This window comes from Vanessa cardui, chromosome 16 (genome assembly GCF_905220365.1).
Source record: "Vanessa cardui chromosome 16, ilVanCard2.1, whole genome shotgun sequence".
NCBI classification, from domain to species: domain Eukaryota; kingdom Metazoa; phylum Arthropoda; class Insecta; order Lepidoptera; family Nymphalidae; genus Vanessa; species Vanessa cardui.
The window spans coordinates 9,461,037-9,483,304 of NC_061138.1; the positions used below are offsets into that span (position 1 = coordinate 9,461,037).

Below are 22,268 nucleotides of genomic sequence, written 5' to 3' on the forward strand. Positions count from 1 at the left end.
ATAATGATGTAATATGCTTACGACGCGTTTTACTATTAATATTTTGTTAATTGAAATTAAATAAAAAAATCAGAATGACACCATATTTTATTCACAAAATTTTCATAACACCAATTTGTTACCAAAATAAAGGATTATTTTATTAGTCATACACACATCCACTTCAACAACTTAGGAATCTGATTATAATGGATAATGCCCTGTTTTGTTACCTTTGATCTTAGCATTCGCTTCATCCATTATATTCAGTTTTTTATTTACATTTCAAATAATAGGTTAAACGAAATTAATTATCCTCTACAAGAGCTGTAACTTGAAAACAATTATTCATTTCGTTTTAAAATTATCAATTTTAAAATATTTAAAAATATCTTTCCATATAAATAACCGGTCCGGTAATATATTATTATAAATAAATGTCATAATTTTTTCACAATAAATTACAGCTATCGTAGTGAATATATCCATAATTATAGTCATTGGGAAACACTTTTTAATACAGCCTTGGATCTTAAAACTAATATTAAACATAACTTAAATAATGATCCGCTCATATAAAAATAATGATAAGCATACTGCATGTTTAAAATCTAAGATAGAGACCGCCGAGTGTTCATTTGAAACAAATCAGTTTTGTATATGAATATTTTTAATCAATTGCACATATTGTTTGAATTTGTAAAGCTATTTCGTATAATTTAGTTGTTAAGTCTTTACTTCGATATATTTCATTGCACCGAATATAATTGTTTGAGACTAGAAAAAATGCTTTAATATTGCTATCGACTGAAAACTAAAATGTCTATTAATGTTGCCTTTGTCACAACAGATGCGATGAAGACGCTACGGTGTAGCGCTGTCATGATAAACTCGTAAATATTCGAAACTTATTTAAAAAAATAGATATATATCTATCATAAACGACCAAGTATTACTTAATGATTCAATAGAAAACAAATATGCTTCATTTTTAAACTCTCATTGTTAAAAACAGTGTAAAACGTTAAAAATAAATTAGGATTACATATTTAATAATCGTACAATATCAGAATCAATCCTCATTAATAGTAGACACATATACATCGATATATATATTTTTTATGATAAATTCATTTTTTAATGACCCATTATTGGCACAGGAGCATTTAAGGTAATACACAAAAAGCTGCATTCTAAAATTAGTAATAAAATTATCTCATATTCACTCACAGTTGTTCAGACAATAATAACTATATCAGGAACGTTTACTATTCAGTACACAAACTAATTTACATTTCAACAGTTTATTATATCTACACTGAAATTGGAAAATTGTGGTAAAAATTGAAACGTAATCAAATGTTATGATGGCTTGTTTGTGGCCAGTGGTCTCCAGCCTTCGGTTTGCGGAAGCGGAAATTTGCGCATTATTCGAGATTATCGGATATCGGCTAAATTTAGCCTATATTAAATCACCGGAAACAGCCATGTTGGATCAATGAAAATATCTGAACATTATCTTATAACATTGAGATGTAAGGATTTGTATTCAAATAATGTACAACCAATTTTTATGGCTTTTAGCTATTCGTTTTGGTCCAAATTTTTTATTCATAAGTTAAATTCGATTTAAAAAAAATAATTAAAACACTTTACAGATCGTCTTCATAAGCTGCTTCATAATTACAATTCCAAATCAGATATAATTGATACAGGTAAAGCATTCGTAAATTCGGCACATTCCAACTCCAGTACACATGTAACAATAAATATGCAACGCAACTTAGACAAAATCAAAAGGCAGGCCATCGTTACAAGAAGATATCTTATTCTAAAGTGCTCAATAATAAAATTACACACCGGCATTTGGGGATCCCTCGCTCAGTCTTACGCACAAGAGGAGCATTACACATAATGGACTACACTTACTCATTATTTACAAATATATATAAATATATTCTGCATTCACTCTTAGTCTGTTTTACTCGAGCAAAACAACTAATCTTTACAATACTCATTATACCATATTATGGTATGTCGAATTTACATTTACAATCTTTTAATGAAATTGATATTATACTTCTGCATTCAAGAAGTACAGGAATTGCATTGTTTAATCAAATATCACAACTCGAGACAGCAGATAATTTCATTTTTGGTGTATGCCCCACTTCACTTTTTTTTTAATACATGCAAATAATTCAGCGTCATCGCAAGGAACATTTAACTTAAAATCGATTTGTGCAAATAACATACATATTATAAATATGATCTGTAATTTAAAATTTATGTCAGCTCTACCAGAGAGCTATTTGGTTATTTAATATTCTGGTATTTAAAGAAAATGAGCCAAAATTATACTAAAGTATAACTGCCATTAGAGGTAAATTAATTTGTAATTATTTTTCTAAGGCAGTTCAATTATAGAATATAATAATTGTTCAAGGACTCACTTCAATAAATCACACATTTAATTCTTAAATTAAAGTAAATTGTATTTATACTTTTGGCTCAGATTTTACTCACAAAACTATTCATATGTAATGGTGTGTGTTTATATATTTAATAATAATGCCATTACATCACTAACTATATACTATGAGCTACCCAAACTCCAAATAAACAAATAACAACAACCAAGTTATACATATAAAAGCTTAGAACGTTAGTCATATATAACTCTGTACCAGAAAATTATGAAACTAAACCTATATCAATCTTCATTATGATAGTAGTTAAATTGACTAAGTTTAAGACTAAATATTTTTTATTACAATTGGACTGGAACCAAATTGTGTTTTAGATCATTTTTTTAACACTTAAGTAAAAAGCTCTATTTAGTAGCAAACTCAAAACTTTAATTAATATTAATTTGATTCTAGCAAAATATTTTTTTTTAAGGCCTTGATATATTGCCTTCAATTTCTAGTGAGTAAAGTTACATACACATTAAACATGTGATTCCAACAACATTTATTTGAGATCAGCAATCGCAACAGATCGTAATCAATACATTGTTGATTTTTGATCTAAAATGCAGCTACGCTCCAAACTAGTCACATATAAAACAAAATTATATTGTTAAATACTTGTAAAATTTCCATACACCCCCAACAGAAATTTACACATTCATACACAATACAAAAATTTCTTTACCAACAGAAATGATAGATCACGAGTTGATTTTGAATAATATTAAAAACAGACGTCCACAGAGGCCAACGGCGAGATAACATATATTCTATTTAAATTTAACACTTACAATATAACAATATCTACGACTAAACAATCTGTAGTAATCGTCCTTTCTCATTCCATATCACAATACCAAGGGCACATCACTCACTGCCTTACTTTCAGTCCGTCGAAGCACCGTTTCCGTAAACTCTAACATTGAACAATCCACTCAAACCCTTACATATTTAATTAATCTAGGACGAAATCTTTAAGTCGAGTTGTTCCATAGTTCATACATTCGCATATCCTTTAAAATGCAATCTGGTGTAGAATGCACAATTTGTTTTTATTTACACTCATCGACATAAAATTAGCATGCATTGGCAGCACAGAAAAATATAATTATAATTTTATTACAATATAATGCAAAATATAAAAGATATGCAAATAGTTGAATAAAAGCAAAAAGTGCACCTCCTTTCTACTATCACAACAATATTCAATCTTTGTACTTCACATCAATATTGAATAGTTGATGCATGATTGAAAGAATGATGATCAATACAGAACCATGTATGAAGTTTAAATTATCATTCATTTTTTTTATATTTTTAAAAATTTATAACACAATTCCATATTGTCAAAACCTTACATCTAAAAAAGGAGTTGGATAAACATATCAACATGAAATATATTCTATAGAATTATTAATTTACAAATCTTATGTACATTTTAGAAATAGAAAACTTTTAGAATGTTTCACATTTTTCACAATTACAGCCGATAATGACAACCGGTAACTCAAAGAATCTCCACTCGAGTACTATACATGGACAATATTTACATACATGTAATTTTTCCTAATATTATATGACTCGCAAGATATAATTTTATTGAATATATTTTGTGATGAAATATATGCATTGATGAAACAAAATATCTCTATTTTGCACTCTATACAAAACATTTATTTACAGCTTGTCTTATTTACACTAAATTTAAATAAGATTAACAGTTTCTTAAAAAGAAAATATACACAACTTAAATAAGGCAAAGAAAGTTATTTTCAGTGAAAAATAACAAAAATCATGAAATATTTGTGCCAAAAAATAAAATGCAAACTAACTATTCTTTCAAATCAATTTTAAATGTACTTACATTAAATACAGTGAATTCGTTGTGCAGTAACAAGTCTTAGACAGGCACAGTTAGCTTATTATATACACGGGCTCACATTGAAATCACTTCACATTAACACTAATGTAATATTGTCTCATATATTTAGGCCTCCGATACCTTACTCTGGCTTGCCGGGGGGACGATGTGGAACGAGCGTGTCGTGCCGACGATACATCAGCAGGTATGGCATTCGCGGAGGCTTTGGTTTTAACACCTGAGCATCTGTCACTTGTGTCACAGTTGAGTCATCATACCTTGAAATATAACAAATCAATTATTAATAACATATTTTTTTTAGATTAACATAGTTTTTAATAACTTTGTTTACTCAGTCAAGATTGTCTACATATACAGTGATTTATATCACTTTCAGAGACGAAAAATATGAAACATCATTGTAGTAATTATTTTTGTATTGTAATTAAAATGTATTTCTAGTAAAAAATTTGGTATTTAATCGATTTAGTTTTTATCACATGTTTAAAATAAACAAAATCGCTTATATTTTTTTTATTTCAGACAATATCAGCAAGCATCTTCTTATTTACTTAAACCTACTTACCTTAATATTAAGGTATACAGCTAAGTTCATATTGTACTGTTTTATTTAAATCAAAATCCCATAAATCAACAATTAATTTAATTAATTAATATAAATGTGTCTTACCTTATCCAACCAGCTTGGCCGTGGAAAGTATCTGTAAGATAATGTCCCTTTACTGCCTCCACTCCTTCATGATAAACAACTGCAAACAGCTTGTAGAGACGTTGCTTAGTTGTGTGCTTAGATGACATTATCTCTGTAAATATAACACTACATTTTAGATATTCTGCATTTAAGTGTGTGTGTCTATTTATATAATTTTAGTTACTCAGTTATGTTTGTCCACAAGTTAGCAATTTTATTATTGCTTTCAGAGACGAAAAATAAATAGCATCATTGTGTAATAATTTTTTACGGATTTTTTAAATTTTAAAATGAAAATGTGATCATTTGTAGAGTATTACTATAATTACATGACATTAAAGCTATACTTGTATAGAAATATATATTATACATACTGGGATCAATCTTAAGATCAATAGGGAAGTCAATGTTCTTGACGATTTTTGCTGTGTGACCTTCAGCATCCAGCTGGAAGCACTTAAGGTGAAGCAGCAACACCACCGGCAGTTGTTCCAAAGAAAGCTGCTGCCAGGCATCAGAGACACCTTCTAGAGTGTCCTTGCCCGCTAAGAGCTCCAAGGCATCTTTAACGGTGTTAGAACGCTGTTGAAAAATAGCAAAATTGTAATTTCATGCTAAATTAATAAGACGCCAAATTACCAGCATGTAACAATAATTGTTTCAATATGAATGAGCTGAGATGGCCCAGTGGTTAGAACGCGTGCATCTTAACCGATGATTGCGGGTTCAAACCCAGGCAAGCACCATTATATATATGTGCTTAATTTGTGTTTATGATTCATCTCGTGCTCGGCGGTGAAGGAAAACATCGTGAGGAAACCTGCATGTGTCTAATTTCATCGAAATTCTGCAACATGTGCATTCTACCAACCCGCATTGGAACAGCGTGGTGGAATATGTTCCAAACCCTCTCCTTAATGGAAGAGGAGGCCTTATCTCAGCAGTGGGAAATGTACTGGCTGTTACTTTACTCATGGATCGCTCACCTCAATATCGAGTTGCAATGTGAAGAAAGGCTGCACGGCGTCGGTGACGTCGTGGTGCGGGGCGCGGTGCAGCCGCAGGCGCGTGCGGCCGCGGAAGATGTCCGCCACGGGCGTGCGCCGCGCGGCCCAGCGCCGCTCCACCGCGCCGCGGTTGCGCGGGCCCATCACCTGCGGCACCGTACAATTACATCATGCCCAGTACATAGATACAGTTACAACAGGATCCCAGAAAACGTTCAACAATATTCAATTATAAAAATCAAAAGAATCGTTAAAAAACGCTCTTTAAAACAAATGAACAATGCTCTCTCAGAAATAGTACATTGGTTTAGTGTCAATAATTTAATGTTAAATAGTAGAAAAACAAAATGTATTAAATTCACTACTCCCAAAATAAGATGTGTCAAAACGAATATACTTTTAAACGGGGAAGCATTATATCTATTAGAATCAACAGAGTTTCTTGGTATAACCATAGATTCACTCCAATGGGGCCCCCATATAAGTAAATTGGCAAATAGACTCAGACTGCAGCCTACGCGGTAAAAAAGATTAGACTTTTGACTGATGTGGATACAGCTCGCCTTGTGTATTTTAGCTATTTCCAAAGTATTATGTCGTATGGCATCCTACTCTGGGGTAATGCAGCTGACATTAATACTGTTTTTGTACTGCAGAAGAGGGCTATTCGTGCAATTTATAACCTGGGCCCAAAAGATTCGTTAAGATGTAAATTTAAAGAAATTAAAATGAAATGAATGACTGTCGCTTCTCAATTTGTTTTTGATAATGTTATGTATGTACGCCAAAACATAAATGATTTTCCCAAAAATTGTGACGTACACTGCATTAATAAGAGGAACAAGAATAAACTTGTTACGCCTAGTACCCGATTACACAGGGTTAGTAGCTCTTTTTTAGGGCAGTGTATACGTTTTTACAACAGGATCCTAGAAAACGTTCAACAATATTCAATTATAAAATTCAAAAGAATCGTTAAAGAGCGTTTGTGTGCTAAAGGATATTACAGCACTAATGACTTTCTAGTTGACTGCACACCTTGGGAATGAGATGATCGCATCCAGGCTGTTTCAAATAACAGGAATATGTTTATTATTGTAAATTATAAATTGACATTATAAAAAAAAAAAAAATATCCCGCTGAGTTTCTTTCGCCTGTTCTTCTCAGGTCTGAGGTATTATATTCCGAACCGGTGGTAGATTATCGACAATCAATAAGAAAATGTAAACACTTCTATTTTTAATAAAGGTTTTTGACTTTTGACTTTTTTGACATGCTAGTGCATTTTAGTGCAAAATTTTAGCACAATTTGCTTACCTTCCATTCATCATCGTCGTCTTCCTCTTCGGCAGGTTGTTCTTGAGCGACAACACCGTTCTGTCTTCCATTGCTGTCTTTTGGTTCTTCCGGCTCTACTAGTTTAATAAGCTAAAAACAATATATGTCAACGTTTACACAATTTATTTTAGTAGAAGTGTACCTAACTTTCTTTTTACAAAGCAAAAAAAATTGAATTCTTTCATTATTAGGGCGACAATTATTATGAAATAAGTTGAAAGCAGAAATTAAATGTTTGTGTACGTACGTAAATATATTTTGGAGATCATTAAAGTATTAACTTAGTAAAATATGTGATACATATGTATATAAATTGTTTTTATTATTAGTTACCTCAAGCATTTCATCATTTAGCGAGTTGAGCAAACATCCAAGAAATTCCTCGGCGTCCTCTTGCCGGCCTTCTTGGGAGCCGGGGAAGGGGCGTAGAGCCCTTAAAACACGAAGCCCTGCTGATCCATCCAGAGGAGGCCCAGCGGGGACTGCAGGGGCTCCGGCTCCAGACGGCCCGGCTTCACCACGCCCGCGTCGAGCGGCGCTAGCCAGCGGACTGAACTCATAGCACAGCTCCACCCTGGAAGAAGCATTTATAAAAAATAAAATGAATGGGCTATACTTTAAATCAAATAGTTACTTGTTAAGACAGATTTTACCAATTGCTGCTAATCAGAAAAAAATACGATTAAGTATTTTTTTTTTAAAAAAATAAATTTTTGAAAAAACGTCTTTCTAACACATAATTTGTAAATATATTGCGTTGTTTTTTTACATAAGATTTAATTAATAAAGTGTGAGAGTTTTTGTTGAGTAATTTCTTCATATAAAAAATATTTGGCACACAATCCTATTAAAAATCTCGTGCAAAATCCTAATACGGTATAAACGATCTTAATATTACTGATTGGTAGTATCAATATCATTTTACTTACATCGAATCAATTACGGGTGTGCTTGATTTCCCACGACGTGTCTGATATGGAAGTGCTTTTAGCATGTTGTAGAAGGGAGGACAGGCTATCAACGCCTGTAGAATCGCATTTACATAGCAGTAATTGGAGCGGTTAGTCAAACCGCGGGGCAGGAGCGAAACGGGACGATTTTCCAACTGATATTTTGACAAAAATTCTGAAATACAAAATGTTTAGTTTAAATAAATAATTTAATCGAATATTTTAGTACACAATGAAAGCAGACAATATTGTCGTACATATTTTTGGGTCAATGAGCTGATGTGAGTATTAATATCATTAATAAAATTTAAAACCATATGTATTAGCTAATTTATTAGAAAGTTATGTCTGATAATTACCTCCCATTCTGTATGAATTAGGGTCATCACTAAATGGCGATGGTTGAACTGGTACTGTCGGTGAACTTTCTTTTTGAATAGGCACTTCTCGGACATCGGTTGAAGTTGGTGTGGTAGCTGGCTTAGTTGCCGTGGCTGGCGCGTTTACATTGCTCACGGCGTTCACTGATGTTTTCTCAGAATAAGATATAGTAGGCGCAGCTGTAGTCGTTGGTCGAACAGTTGGTATGGCTTTATCTACTACAGAAGTCAGCAATGGAGATGCATCATATGGAGGCACTTTGGCTACTGGTTTTTGGACATTAGTAGCTGCTGGTGGCGTCAAAGTTGTAGGACTGGACGGTTCCTCAAGTGGAACTGTCGAAGGAGAGGCCGTACTTGTTATACTGCTATTTTTGTTAGAGAAAAGGCTCGCCCAAGATTTTCCAGGAGCCGGTTGGGGTTGTGGTTGCACAACTGGTGGGGGAATTGGTTCCCCTCGATTTCTTGGTGTAGGGGGAGGAGGAAAGTCAGATGCCGTAGGAGCCGGCGGCGGTAATTGTGGCGCTGGAGGAGGTTCGGGCACTGCAGCTGCTTTTCTTGAATGTGCAAATGGCGATTTGTTTGTTACTATCACTGGAGGCCCTTGAGCGTGAAGAGTAATCGATATTGGCATAGGAGCCTTACTAGGTGGCAATGGTGGCTCTCGTTTAGGGTGCTCAATCGGAACTGCTTTTTCAATTTCTGCATTTTCAGTAGACGGAGAGCGATTCGTATTACCTTCTCGCTTTTGTCTGTTGCCGAAAGGAGCTTTGGGTGTTGAGGCCGATTGTTGTACTGGAACAGCAGTGGGAACAGTAGGTTTGGGCGGTTGCTTATTTCCAGTTGAAAAAGGTGCAGTAGGTCCTTTCAGTGTCTTTCCAGGCACTGGAGGTACTTTTGCACTCGCCGTTTGAGTATTTACATTAATAGCTGTGGTTTGTGGGAATGTTTTTGTTGTATTTTGAGCTTGGATAGTTTCTTGGGGTTTATTTTCTGGCGTCCAAGTAGGCTTAGTAGGATCTGTCTTAAGAGTCGGCGATGTCTTTTCGATCGGAGGAGTAGGCTTTGGTGCTACGGCTTCAGGTGGTCGTTCTTGTTTTGGACTACTCGGCCCTTTAGCAATTTTAAGATCTTTAATAGGAAGCGCTTCAACATTGCTCGTAGCTGTAGCTGTAGTTGTGGGTGTGGCAGGTGGTTTTTGTTCTTGATTTTGTTTATCAGGTGTAAAATTTTTGTTGTGATTCTGTCCCAGTACAAAGTTTTTAGCATGTACGTTGAACTGATGTGGTGTAGATTGATGGGGTGGCTGCTGAGGGATAGGCATAGGCGCCGGGTGATGTGGTGGCGGTAGATACATAGGAGGCATGTATTCTACGGCGCCTTCAACTGGTGGACCATATGGTGGAGCCGCATAGTGTGCGCTTGCGTAATACGCATCCACCGCCTCTTGTTCCATAACAACTTCTTGCTGATATTCATCTGGCCCTTTGTCACCCGCATCTCCCTCAACAGGTATCGGATATTCTTGATAGTATGGTGGATATGCATATGGTCCATACACTAGAGGCTGATACATTGGCAGATGGTATAATGGCGCTCCTTGAGCTTGGGCCGCCGGGTAGTACTGTGAATATGGTACATAATACGGGGGCGGTTGCGGTGGAGGAGGTGAAGGGGCTCGTTTGTTACGACGTTCTCTTCTGTGATTTCTGGAATTTCTTTCCACTTGTTGTGGCGGTGGGGGTACGTACTGCGGTTGCGGTGGTTGATAGTACTGACCCATGTAACCATGTACATTGACGTTAGCTGTGACTTGGCTCACGTATACGTTGGGGGGCCCGACTGGCCACTGGTGAGGCGGGGGCGGCGGGTAGGCAGGCGGCTGCACGTAGGGCGGCGGCGCGTGTGGCGGCCCTCCCGCGCTCCGCTGCGGCGAGTGGGGCGCCATCTCGCACTCGCCGCCCGACAGGCTGTCCAGACTGCTCGACACGGTCGGTGGTCCCGCCGTGCTCGATGAACAAGACGAAATATCTATTAACACATAATTTGAAGAAACAATTATAAAACAATTTTATTTTTAAATATAAAATTATTTTAAAATTTACTCATTTATAGACTAGCAGAAAAAAGTAGTATAATTACAAAAGTAAAAATATCAAGAAAATATATTTAAAAAAAAGTTCCTTACCTACAGCAGGGTCAGTCCAACCGACGGTTGCGATGGTGGATGCAGTTTCAGGTTTTTTCTCGAAGAGTGCACACTGCAAACTGCTTAGTTCCGCTTCTTTCACATCTGATAAGTCTAGGAACTCATATTCCTGCAACACGCCACAGATTTTCAAAAATGAACTTATATCTAACACATCCCCATTACATACCACTCTTCTTAATTTTTCTATTTTTCAGACAGTACAAATAGGTTTTGAATGCAGCTTTATTTTCTTCTTGACATAAAATTTAAGATCAAGCATAGAAACATCAAGACTGTCTTTGTAAAAAGCATAAAAAGAAAGTATTGAAGAGAGATTTCATTCACTGTGTACACTTATACAAGATTACTATGGAAGTTATAATTTAAACTCATTAGTGTAAACCTTTTTACACCACGTTCTGCCATGTAAAATATTTCAATGAAATTTTATTTCAATTGTTACAAATTTTTTAAGATCAAAATGTAATGTAAAAGCGATATGCTAAGGTCATACCCTCATCCGTTATTTTATGAAGATTATATGTTAGATAATATACAAAGTTGCTAGACACAAAATGGTTGAAATTTAAATTTTGCTTCAAACTTAACATTACAAACAACTCTCAGCAACTATTGACATGATAAGACCTTTGATAAGCAACTTAAAACTCGTATAGGGAAGAAGGTAACCATTCAATTTATTAATAAATACAATTAATAGACAGGTTGTCACCTATGTGTCTTCATTAAAATGATAAAATATAAGATCAGTTGTTAACTATGAAGTTTTATCATATTAAAAAGGGTGTAAACAAATTATATGTTTCCATGTTCAATTTAAATTCTCTAATCTAATGCATGATTATTTTCATCCATAAATGTGAATGTGATCAAGAGGCGTTGACTAGAATATATATTATTGAACTCAAATGAAATATTAGTTTTTGTTTCAACATTCCACCAACCCATATTGGAACTGTGGGGTGGAATATGTTCGAAAACCTCCCTTTTGAGCAGACAAAAGGGAGAGGAGGCCTTAGCCTGGCAGTGGGAAATTTACAGTCTGTTGTTTTGATTCAATGAGGCAGCCCATTAATAATTTATCAATAAGCATATTATCTTTGTCGTAATTGAATTAATTCGTGACATGGGTCTTACATTTTACAAACTAAGAAAAACTCTTTTTAACTCATCAGAGTCATATCACAAAAAAAGATAATTATTTTCAATACATTGGTACACCAGTTAACCAACCAATAACTTTATTTAGAAACTCAGTAGAGTAGCATAATCAAACTTTTAAACACAAAGAATAGGGCATTGAATTCATTAATTTACTATAACTATAGATAATTCATAAAAAATCACAGATATATATTTAAGGACAAAAATAACTTGTTTCAACACCAAAAGCCAGGTTTATTGATATATCACCTGGAATATATTACTTGATGTTTGATAATAACTTGATCTAGAAGTCTTCTTCAAAGACTTTGTCATTGAATTGACATTATTTCATTATTTGAGATTTGAGTAATCTATGGTAATATGTATTCATGATAGTGGTATATCAGAAAGCCGATAACATGGTATATCTTAGCAAGACCTTGAATCACAAAAAGAGAATCATGAAAGTCCAAATTAGAAGTGGTTTTGGTATTGCTATTACATTAGTTTTGTTCTTGAAATTTGAGCTTCCATTAATATATTTTAATAGAAGCATTGCATTCAGAATCAATAAGTTATTCATTTATAGTATTTTCTACTATTTCTAATTTATATGCTTAACTACTTATTGACTTGTTTTATTCGACATTTTAGATAAGAGAATACTGGTTAGAAAGTATTGTCTTCTTTAAGAGCAAATTTTTACTATGAATATCAGATTATTAACAAACTCTGAAGTTAACCATTTCATTTTAGAGATATACATGTTCAAACTGACTTTTAGTTCGCAAAATTTGAAGTTACAGCAAAAATTATGAACTCGAAATTGAATACTTCTCATGCAATCTTGACGGGTTATATGTCTGTATCGTGAGTACCAAAATTACAGAGGTATACTGTTCATGGCGAATAAGAAACATTTATCGAGGCATTTATTTAGACTTGTCATATTTACTGAGCTAATTATAATGTGTGGTGTTCATTTCCTAGAATTAAACTCACAATATACAATGTTTCACCATATTGTATATTGGATACAATGTATTGAATTTCTTTTAAGTTGGGATGACATGACAATATTTGAAACACTGCCTTATCATCTTACTTATTGAGGCATATTTTAATATTATATTTACTCTTCATATTTAATCTGTCTGAATCGCTGAATAATTTATGAAAATGTAATTTAAATATAATAAGCCATGAATTGGCATTACATTTACTGCATATGTATGTACATAGAATAAAGTTAAAGTTTCATTTCAAATGTCATATTTTCAAGTATGTTGAACAGCCACTGGCAGTAATATGTTATTAAGTAATGAATATTTTTTAACACCTATATATTTTTTTTAGTTTTTAAGACTTCCTCATAAACATATAGACGAATAGGGATCATTGAAAAATGTAACCTTGATACGTGATGCAAAAAGGACGGTAATGACAATATACTGAACATTGGACCTCATTACACTTGTCAAATTTATAGGTTATATACGTCCGATTATACATATAACTACATATTAAGCGTAATAAAATAATAAACATATTATAGAAAAGCAACATACTATCCAGCATAAAATATTATGCAATTGGGTCTGTACCGACCAAATAACAACAACAAATCCATCTATGCACATGTGGTTTGTCAAGTCATGTAATACGATGCAATGCAAAAGTGAAATTGACATACCTAGAACCAATGTTTATTAAATCGCTTCCATCTCAATCCCTCTAAAGCATGATTATCAGCTCTCGTCTATATCTAATTTTTTTCTCGTTAAAACTTAAAGCCGACAAATGTGCGGAACATTTGGAGGACTATAAGATGGCGTAACAACGCTCGGTTGCCGGGTGCAATGTATTGACAAATCAACAAACTTTGACTCTTATTGCTTAAATTCGAATTCAGACCCCATCTACATAATGAAAACTATTAACACTTACCTCCCACGTGCACACAAATTCTGGAAAGAGATATTTTTTCTAATGTAATGGCCAGTTTCAATATCACCAAAACAAGAAACAAAAGCCAAACAAATTTTTTTAGAATACTGCAACTATGTTATCCTTACCGTTTTCATCAAATCCATGGCCTTTTACAGAACACCATTACGAATAATATCTTGGTAAATATTACATATGCAAAGGAACTGCGGCGTTGCGGAATAAAAATCTTAAGAACTGGATCGACGTCGAGGCCATGCACTCACCAACACATAACAGGATGTGACGAAACCCGCGCCATTTTCAACTTTGCTAGTGTAGCCAATAGTATTGCAGATTTTGGCTCATAGGCAATAATAGGGGTACATTAAATTGAATGTTGTCATTCTGAAGCGGATGTTAGCCAATTTATAGAGTAAATTTTTGGTTGACATTTTCATTATGTAAAAGTAAATACTTAGTATACCATTTTTTTAAACATATGCTTCAAAATTATAAATATTTAACGAATCGTGATTAAACATAGAAATATTAAAATTATAAGTTAAAAAAATTGTTGTATGATTGTTGCTAGTACTAAAAAAGATGAATTTTTTTTATGGTAATAAATTTACAAAGGCCGCGAAACTTTAATTTGATATTCCGGAAGACTATAATTTGAATAAAAAGTAAAGACTTGTTTGTATCTAGCTTTGTGTCAAGTTAATAGGTTTGGTAAAAACTAAATTCAATTATATTATGTTAATAATATTTTTTGTCAATATTTATACATAGAGTTTAATATATATGGCTTTGATAGTATTAATAAAATCGAATGTGCTTAAGAATCCAGAATAAATCTATAAATAAAACATCTCGAAGTGCTGACGAGTTATAAAAACAAATTAAGAAATGATATTCTCTTATATACATGTAGACGTATTTTCAACAGGTGATATTACATATCTATCTACGTACTGACGAGAAAAAGGAAGGCGAAAAAATTGTGACAGTACAGGTAAAGAACTACATCAGACTCTTTAAAATAACATGCAAGATATGAGAGATCAAAATTGAATATAATAACACCGTAGATTGGAAATTTATAGAAAATGTACAAAGAACTAAGGATATATTCACCTAATCCCTAAATGTATTTAATTGATAGGGTTTATATATATACATATATTGCACTCTTGCCCATGTATCAACGTAGGTATATAAGTTGTAGCATGAACTAAAATCAACTTGAAATCCATCATACTACTTAGCGGCATAATAAAGTTTTATTATCTGTTCCTAAGTAGAAATCATCTGTATAAAAATCTTTGCACATTTCATATTTTATTTGACGTCACATCGCATTATATTGAAGGATGAAATGACCCTGTAAATAAGTGCGTCACCCTCACCTGCCTACGATCTCAAATATTCTATTAGAGAGCCTCTTATCTTAACAAATATTGTCCTGTTTGGTCAAGGCGCCTAATTCGGCTGCTACGTGATGTGGTGGAGATTATTTTTCATATGAGTTTTTTTCTTAAATGTTTATTCAGTCTTATTTTACACTTTTATTTCTATTAGTAATTATTATTATGTTTATCAAATTGTCGATCTTGTCTTTATTTTATAATAATCTTATGAGCGTTCAGAGCCGTCGCTAGCTATACTGAGGCTCTTTTACTAGATATTTACTAAAATTAAATTCTTAAGCAAACTGATAGTGAAGCAAAGTTTTCTTAATTAAAAACATCGCAATAACGTTTGCATTGACTGAAAGGAGTCATATATTATTTTGTAATATCTTAATTGAAATGTATATAATGTTACTCGAACCGGAAATTTGACGTTACATTTTTGTAATAAAAAAAATGTTATAGTTCAGTCTGGGGTTCCATGGGAAATTAAATTACTTTTGACATTTTTCAAACTCGGTGATACTGTCTAAAATTGTTTCTCTTAGCATATAGAACTTATGATGTAATTCTAAAGTTCTTTCGTGTGATTTCAGAAGTAGTTGGTAATTGAAGAAGGTGAAAATTGTCTACTACTTATGAAAATATTTTCTAGGGACATCGAATCAAAATCAGTGTTAAAATTACCTTTATTTTGGTGGTAAGGCTTTGTGCAAGCCCGCCTGGGTAGGTACCATCCACTCATCAGATATTCTACCGCTAAACAACAGTACGCAGTATTGTTGTGTTCCGGTTTGAAGGGTGAGTGAGCCAGTGTAACTACAGCTATAAGGGACATAGCATCTTAGTTACCAAGGTTGGTGGCGCATTGACGATGTAAGGGATAGTTAATATTTTTTACAGCGTCATTGTCTATGGGTGATGGTGACCACTTACCATCAGGTGGCCCATAGGCTCTACTGCAAACCTATTTGCTAAAAAAAATACTACCTTATCAAATACATGGCTCCTAATGTCTTGCTTCGAAATCGTTCAAGAAGCACATTGCTAGCAGTACCCAGTAACTGGACTTCGTAATTAACCAGATTGACTTGAAGATGGTATTGTAAATAGCTATCTTACTTTCATATGACCAGTTTGATTTGCGATCTATCGGCCTGCTGTTAGCGCTTGGTTCAGATGTGCTTTCTCAAGATGAGTCTTCGATCCCGACGCATGCCCAAGTATCTGGTATTTTGACGAATTCCAATATGAAGTCTTTTGGCGGGAAAAGTCTTCTTTGAGTGAAGCTCACATGGACAGATTTTCCTTGTTCAACTCTAATACTCAATTTATCTAGCCACAACTAAATATTGAAATATATATAACAGCGCAACGGCTAACTATAGCCCAACAGAGCACACGTCCGGTGCGGTACGGGCTTGTGAATTTCACAAACGAAGTTATAGTCCATATTGTAAATACTGCCAATAGCTCAAGTAACGTTTCATAGAATAATGATAATAATGTGCGATGAGCAAAAACACTTCTTTGCGCTCAAGTTAAGAATACTGGCAATTTTTTTTTCGCGAATACGGGTAGTCTGGAATTCCACCTCCTTACTGAGCGCAAAACAAAGACAAATATTTCTATGAAATGTGACTAAATATCATCGGTGGTGAATTAGTTTTAGTAGTAGTAAAGAAAAAATCCATACAGGTTAGGTGCCTCGAGCAAATTTTTCCGATTTTCCGAATTTATAAATGGCAACTAAAACAAATAATAATTACTACTTTCAATTCGTTTTCAAATAGTAACAATTTATGACAATGTTATATATTATTAAATTGTGTATTATTGTTAACTTTGCAATATTGTATTGTACCTTGAATCAACAGTTGATCTAGATCTGGATATGAACATTTTATTTGCAAAGTAAACAAATACCGTTACATTCGGGACATTATTAAAGTCCTATCTTTATTCGATACGTTGGTATACTATATCACTTACTATACGTAGTATGCGATGCGAAATGTTTGTTTTATGTCCGGTATTGGCAGAGCTAGATTGAACCTTAGCGCTGCCCTAGGCTCTAAAAATGCGAGCCCACATCGGAATTTTGCATAAAGTGGACATATTTTTGATATTCTATTTTTCAATCCTTTCTAATTTAGTCGATCTGAAAGCTCGCCGGTCCGAATCACGTAGCGTTTATCCAGCGCTGTATTGGGCTTATTGTCGAATAAGTGCTCAAAATGCGAATCATCATCGGAATTTTGCATAAAGTGGACAAATTTGATATCTATCTTTTTCATCCTTCTAATTTTGTCACTCTGAAAATTTTCCACCCCGAAGCGCGTATGGTGAATCCAGCGCTGGGAGTTGGGCCTATTCGACTGACTTCTCTAATATAAATAACTATTATCTATATCTATTAATATTATAAATTCGAAAATAACTTTTTCCGTCCGTATGTATATCTACCTATTTCTTTATTACGGTCTGAACTGAACTAACTTGATGAAAATTAAATTTTATAAGAAGCAAGCTTGAATTCCTAGACATATCAACGTACCAATTTGTCGAACAGAATATTCGTCGTACCATCATAATATTTGGTTATCGAGTGCACATATATATTACATACACACATGTACACGACATATACGTAATATTATATGTATCTATATGGTAGTAGGTATATTAGTACTATAATAACTACTTTAGTCGGTTGAATCAGTTAACCACAATGTGTGTTTTGTGGTCAATATACAGTTTAAAATCACAATATATTATAATCATTACTAATAATCACGTATTTATATATGGATTATATATTGGTCCGATATATTTATTTAGCTTATAAACCAGTCTTTAGTTTCCATTGAGTGCATACATGACTACGAATCTATGCAAATTTTACTGCTATTTGAGAGCTGAAAGCAACGTAGATTGGAAATATATCGAAACAAATTCTCTGAGAGCTTCTCTACGATTTAGACGAATGCGCTTTGTGTTTCAAGATTGCTCAATTTAATACTCTAAAAGAAATAAAGTTAGAAGAAATTCCTAAGAAAATTTTATAAATGTAAGTAGGTACACATATTACTGAAACATAAATAGTATCTAATTTATGTGACAGAAAGCTATTCTCTAATTTCTAAAATATTTTTAGATGTTCCAATCAATACATGTTAATCACTTGTTAAGAAAATTTTGATTAATAAGGTGAATTATACAATAAAGCATTTCATAGGTGATTAAAACAGTAGATTCAAATTTTATGTAAAATGAAGATTCAAAAGTATCATAGTACTTCCTAAAACAAAGATTAAATTCATATGATGTATAATTAAAGTGTTTGGATTGAATGGAAAGCGTTGTAGCAGAATTTATGTTATATTATTGATAATAAATAGATTGAGGCGATAAATTCGCCGAACTATACCAAATCTTACCGTAAGAGTCACTTTTCTCCTGGATTTATTTAACTTTGTATTGTATCGACGATGCAATAAAATGCTTGTAAATTATTTTACTAAGAAAAGGTAAATGCGAATTGCTGAATTTTACTAAGATTAATAAGATTTTTTATGTACATAAAACGCTTATACTGAAAATGTTTATTTTTAGTACAATTAAAGCCTAAAAAACGTTTACTAAAAACTATCTGTACATGAAACTTGCATGAAAAGGAGAGGTCGCTTAAACCCGGTTATAATCTGTTTAGTTTGCTTCCATTAATTTGGATTAATTGAAGCCAGTGACTTTTCTAGTTTTAGACCCATAATTTCGACTGACTTTTTTATGGTGCTCATTAAATATATTTTTCTTATCATATTTTAGGTTATATCTAAATACTAATTAATTAATCTTCAATAGTTACAGAAATTTACGAGAAAAAAATACCAACGGTTTATTTTTGTAAAATATTTTTAATGTCGATCAATAAAACAAACTTTTACATATGATCAACTGGATAATTCTAGAATTATTAATTGAAATATTATAATTAAACGGTAAACCATTAGTTGCCTGCGGCTTCGCCCGTGTTTTAGAGTGTTGGTTGTCATGTGTTAGGCAAAAAAGTAGCCTATGCCCTTTCTTGCATCATACCCTATTTCATTAAATTTGGTTCAGTGGTTTGGCCGTAAAAGAACGACATACAGACCGAGTTACTTTTTACTGCGCCACCTCTGCTTTGTGGTAACGTTTATGAGCTTATTGTTGGTGATTGGTGGTACAAATGCTACCTCTAATGTTTAAAAACGTACAATTGACAAAATGTCTCCAAAACATCAAATTTAATATTACTTAGCTCTATCTTTGTCATTAGCGACTCATTTACACAAGCGCAATAACCACAGTTCTTTCGCTTAAAGTCTAAGTAAGTTTTAATTATAATTCACACCTTCAATCGAGAGGTTTCAGGGTATTAAATTTCCCTCTAAATTTCGCCAAACAATTTTGCACTAAGATATCTCTTTGATAAAATTTCTAAGCCGTTGCTCTGTACACAAATCGTTCCTTTTATGTTTAATTAAATCGTCTGTCACATAAGAAGAATTGGTATATTATGTTGCCAATTAAAAATCGCTTGTTAGTAATTAACATTTAAACTAAAATTCTTTATTACATTACCAATTCACGAACTTGAATTTGAATGAACGATTGAAATCAAGAAGAATACTCTAGTAAAACTATTTCTACTTACGTTATTACCTAAAAGCAAATGTGAATGTTGATGCATCTGATTATAAAGAGTATGTATTGTATGTGCACAAGAAGTAAGACTAAGCTTATAACGCCAAGTTTCCAACTTCGCAAAGTCAATAAATCATTCTTGGGGCAAGATATCGGTTTTTATAATAAGAGACATTTTTAACTTTTCCATTTCATAAATTCAAATCATTTGTAAAAAAATACATTTTTAAAGAAGGCATACTATTCAATACAAGGTAATACAAACGATAAAAAAGCATGGAATTAATACTTGTTGACTTCCAGGCAGGATTTATATTATTTACATATATAATTGTATGCAGCTAACATTGATTGTATTTTTAAATATTTTTAAAAGAGTAAAGAATCTTCTTTCCGAACCGATGGTAGCTTCATTTAATATAGTTGTTAAATGACGATTCAAAAGTGCTTGTAAAAGCCTACTCGAATGAAGCATATTTTGTTTTTGAATTTTTGATTTTTAGTATAAAATAGGAAAATGTTATTATTTACAAACATATTCTTTTTCTGTACCGTACCTATAGCAATTACTGTGTTATTAATTGCTGTATGCAAATATGTATATTGCACTGGCAATACGTTCCAGCTATAAATATTATTTTTTTACGAACCCTTCTACTAGTGAACCACTTTTTAGAATTGGAATATTACTATTTGTTACAATAACAAACAAATACCTCTATATCATATTAGTAAAGATTTGAATTTCGATGGAAAAACGAATACTCAGTAATTGTGTATTTTTAATCTATTCTGAATTTAACAAAAAGTTTGTATATCCTTAAATCATTTCATTTTACAAAGTGATATTAAACAACAATGAAATTTACCATTCTACGACACTGAGCCCTTAAATTTCGTGTTATTCATCTCTTAGCAAATTTCAAGTGAAAAATAGTGGGCGTTAAGATTACAAACGACCTTTTAGCGAGAGCTTACTTGCGTTAGTAAGTAAAGTGCTCACTTTTATTTTACAAAAATAACTTCTTTAAAACATTTTTATAGTTTCTTTTGTGCATGAATATGAGCTGTGTTAAAATTTTAACAACTACAAAATTCATCTCGCTCTGAAAACGTGTTAGGAATCCTGCATATAATGAGTGGAAATCTACCATATGTGTTACCATCACGCAAACGAGCAGCAAGGTGTAATAGAAGGTCTTCTAGCATGTACAGTCAGAGTAAGAAAACCTTCGTCAGTTTTCAAATTCATTCCTATATCAAGTCTTAAACTCTTAGTACCTGTTGAATCTAAACATCGAATCATTGCGACGCAATATGTCATTCTTGATCGGTAAAGCAGATTATTGCTCATACTGAGCACACGAAAATAGATCTTAAGGTGACGAACCTTTTCTTACTCCGACTGTACTATATTAATTGTTAATCTATATTAATATTATAAATGTGAAACTCTGTCTGTCTGCCGCTCTTTCACAAACAAACCGCTGACGCGAATGTAATGAATTTTGATATGAAACAAACTTGAACTCCAAGAACGGACATAGGCTACTTTTTTGCTTGATGCCTGAAGTCACATGACAGCCAACATACTAAAACGCAAGCAAAGCCGCGGGCGACTACTAGCCTGATAATATATTCATTCAATATTTATAGGTCTAGGTATATGACTTTAACATCACGCTACGACTCACAGAGGTTAAGTCGCCAGGTTTCGAGCGATTGAATAGCATTAATATAAAATATTAATCAAATTAAAATCAACATAACCACGTAATTACATTTAAAGGAACATTAATATTATACTATTTTATAAAGTCATGTATCAGAAATTCAACGTTCGTCGTTAAAGCATCGTTTTGCAATTATCTCTATAAATAATTCTTAAACCCGATCCCGCTAAGCTCTGCTACTTACCGATGCTTCAAATGTACACATTAATTTTACCAATCATTATTCTGTAATTAGTGACGCCTTAAAAGTCAAATTACGATATTTCGAAACTTATAAATTCATTTGTGTAGGCGATGAAATAAGTTAATAATTTATATCTATAAAGGTACAAATATATTCGTATATATAAATAATTAATTTATTGTAATAGTGAGAAAATGTACATTTAAATGTTTTTAAGTATGTTTGTGACTATTGTGATGTGATACCTTATCGTGAAAGTTATAAGTT

The 22,268-nt window shown here is 32.9% G+C and overlaps 1 protein-coding gene across 3 annotated transcripts; it reads right to left on the reverse strand.

Moving 5' to 3' along the window:
* Positions 1–69: 69 nt before the first annotated feature.
* Positions 70–14,306, reverse strand: LOC124536273 (proline-rich extensin-like protein EPR1). 3 transcript variants are annotated; one of them, XM_047112781.1, is made up of 11 exons: positions 14,133–14,306; positions 14,005–14,024; positions 10,888–11,017; positions 8,679–10,730; positions 8,299–8,494; positions 7,703–7,943; positions 7,349–7,459; positions 6,010–6,177; positions 5,398–5,605; positions 5,003–5,135; positions 70–4,589 (listed from the first exon to the last, which is right to left on the reverse strand). In XM_047112781.1, exons 4-11 carry the CDS (start codon positions 10,645–10,647, stop codon positions 4,454–4,456), a joined length of 3,162 nt encoding a protein of 1,053 aa, XP_046968737.1. In that variant the 5' UTR covers positions 10,648–10,730; positions 10,888–11,017; positions 14,005–14,024; positions 14,133–14,306; the 3' UTR covers positions 70–4,453. The 3 variants fall into 3 exon arrangements, with proteins under 3 accessions (XP_046968737.1, XP_046968736.1, XP_046968738.1); XM_047112780.1 differs by lacking the exon at positions 14,005–14,024 and having other exon boundaries at positions 14,133–14,290; XM_047112782.1 differs by lacking the exons at positions 14,005–14,024; positions 14,133–14,306 and adding an exon at positions 13,751–13,994.
* Between the last annotated feature and the right edge of the window lie 7,962 nt (positions 14,307–22,268).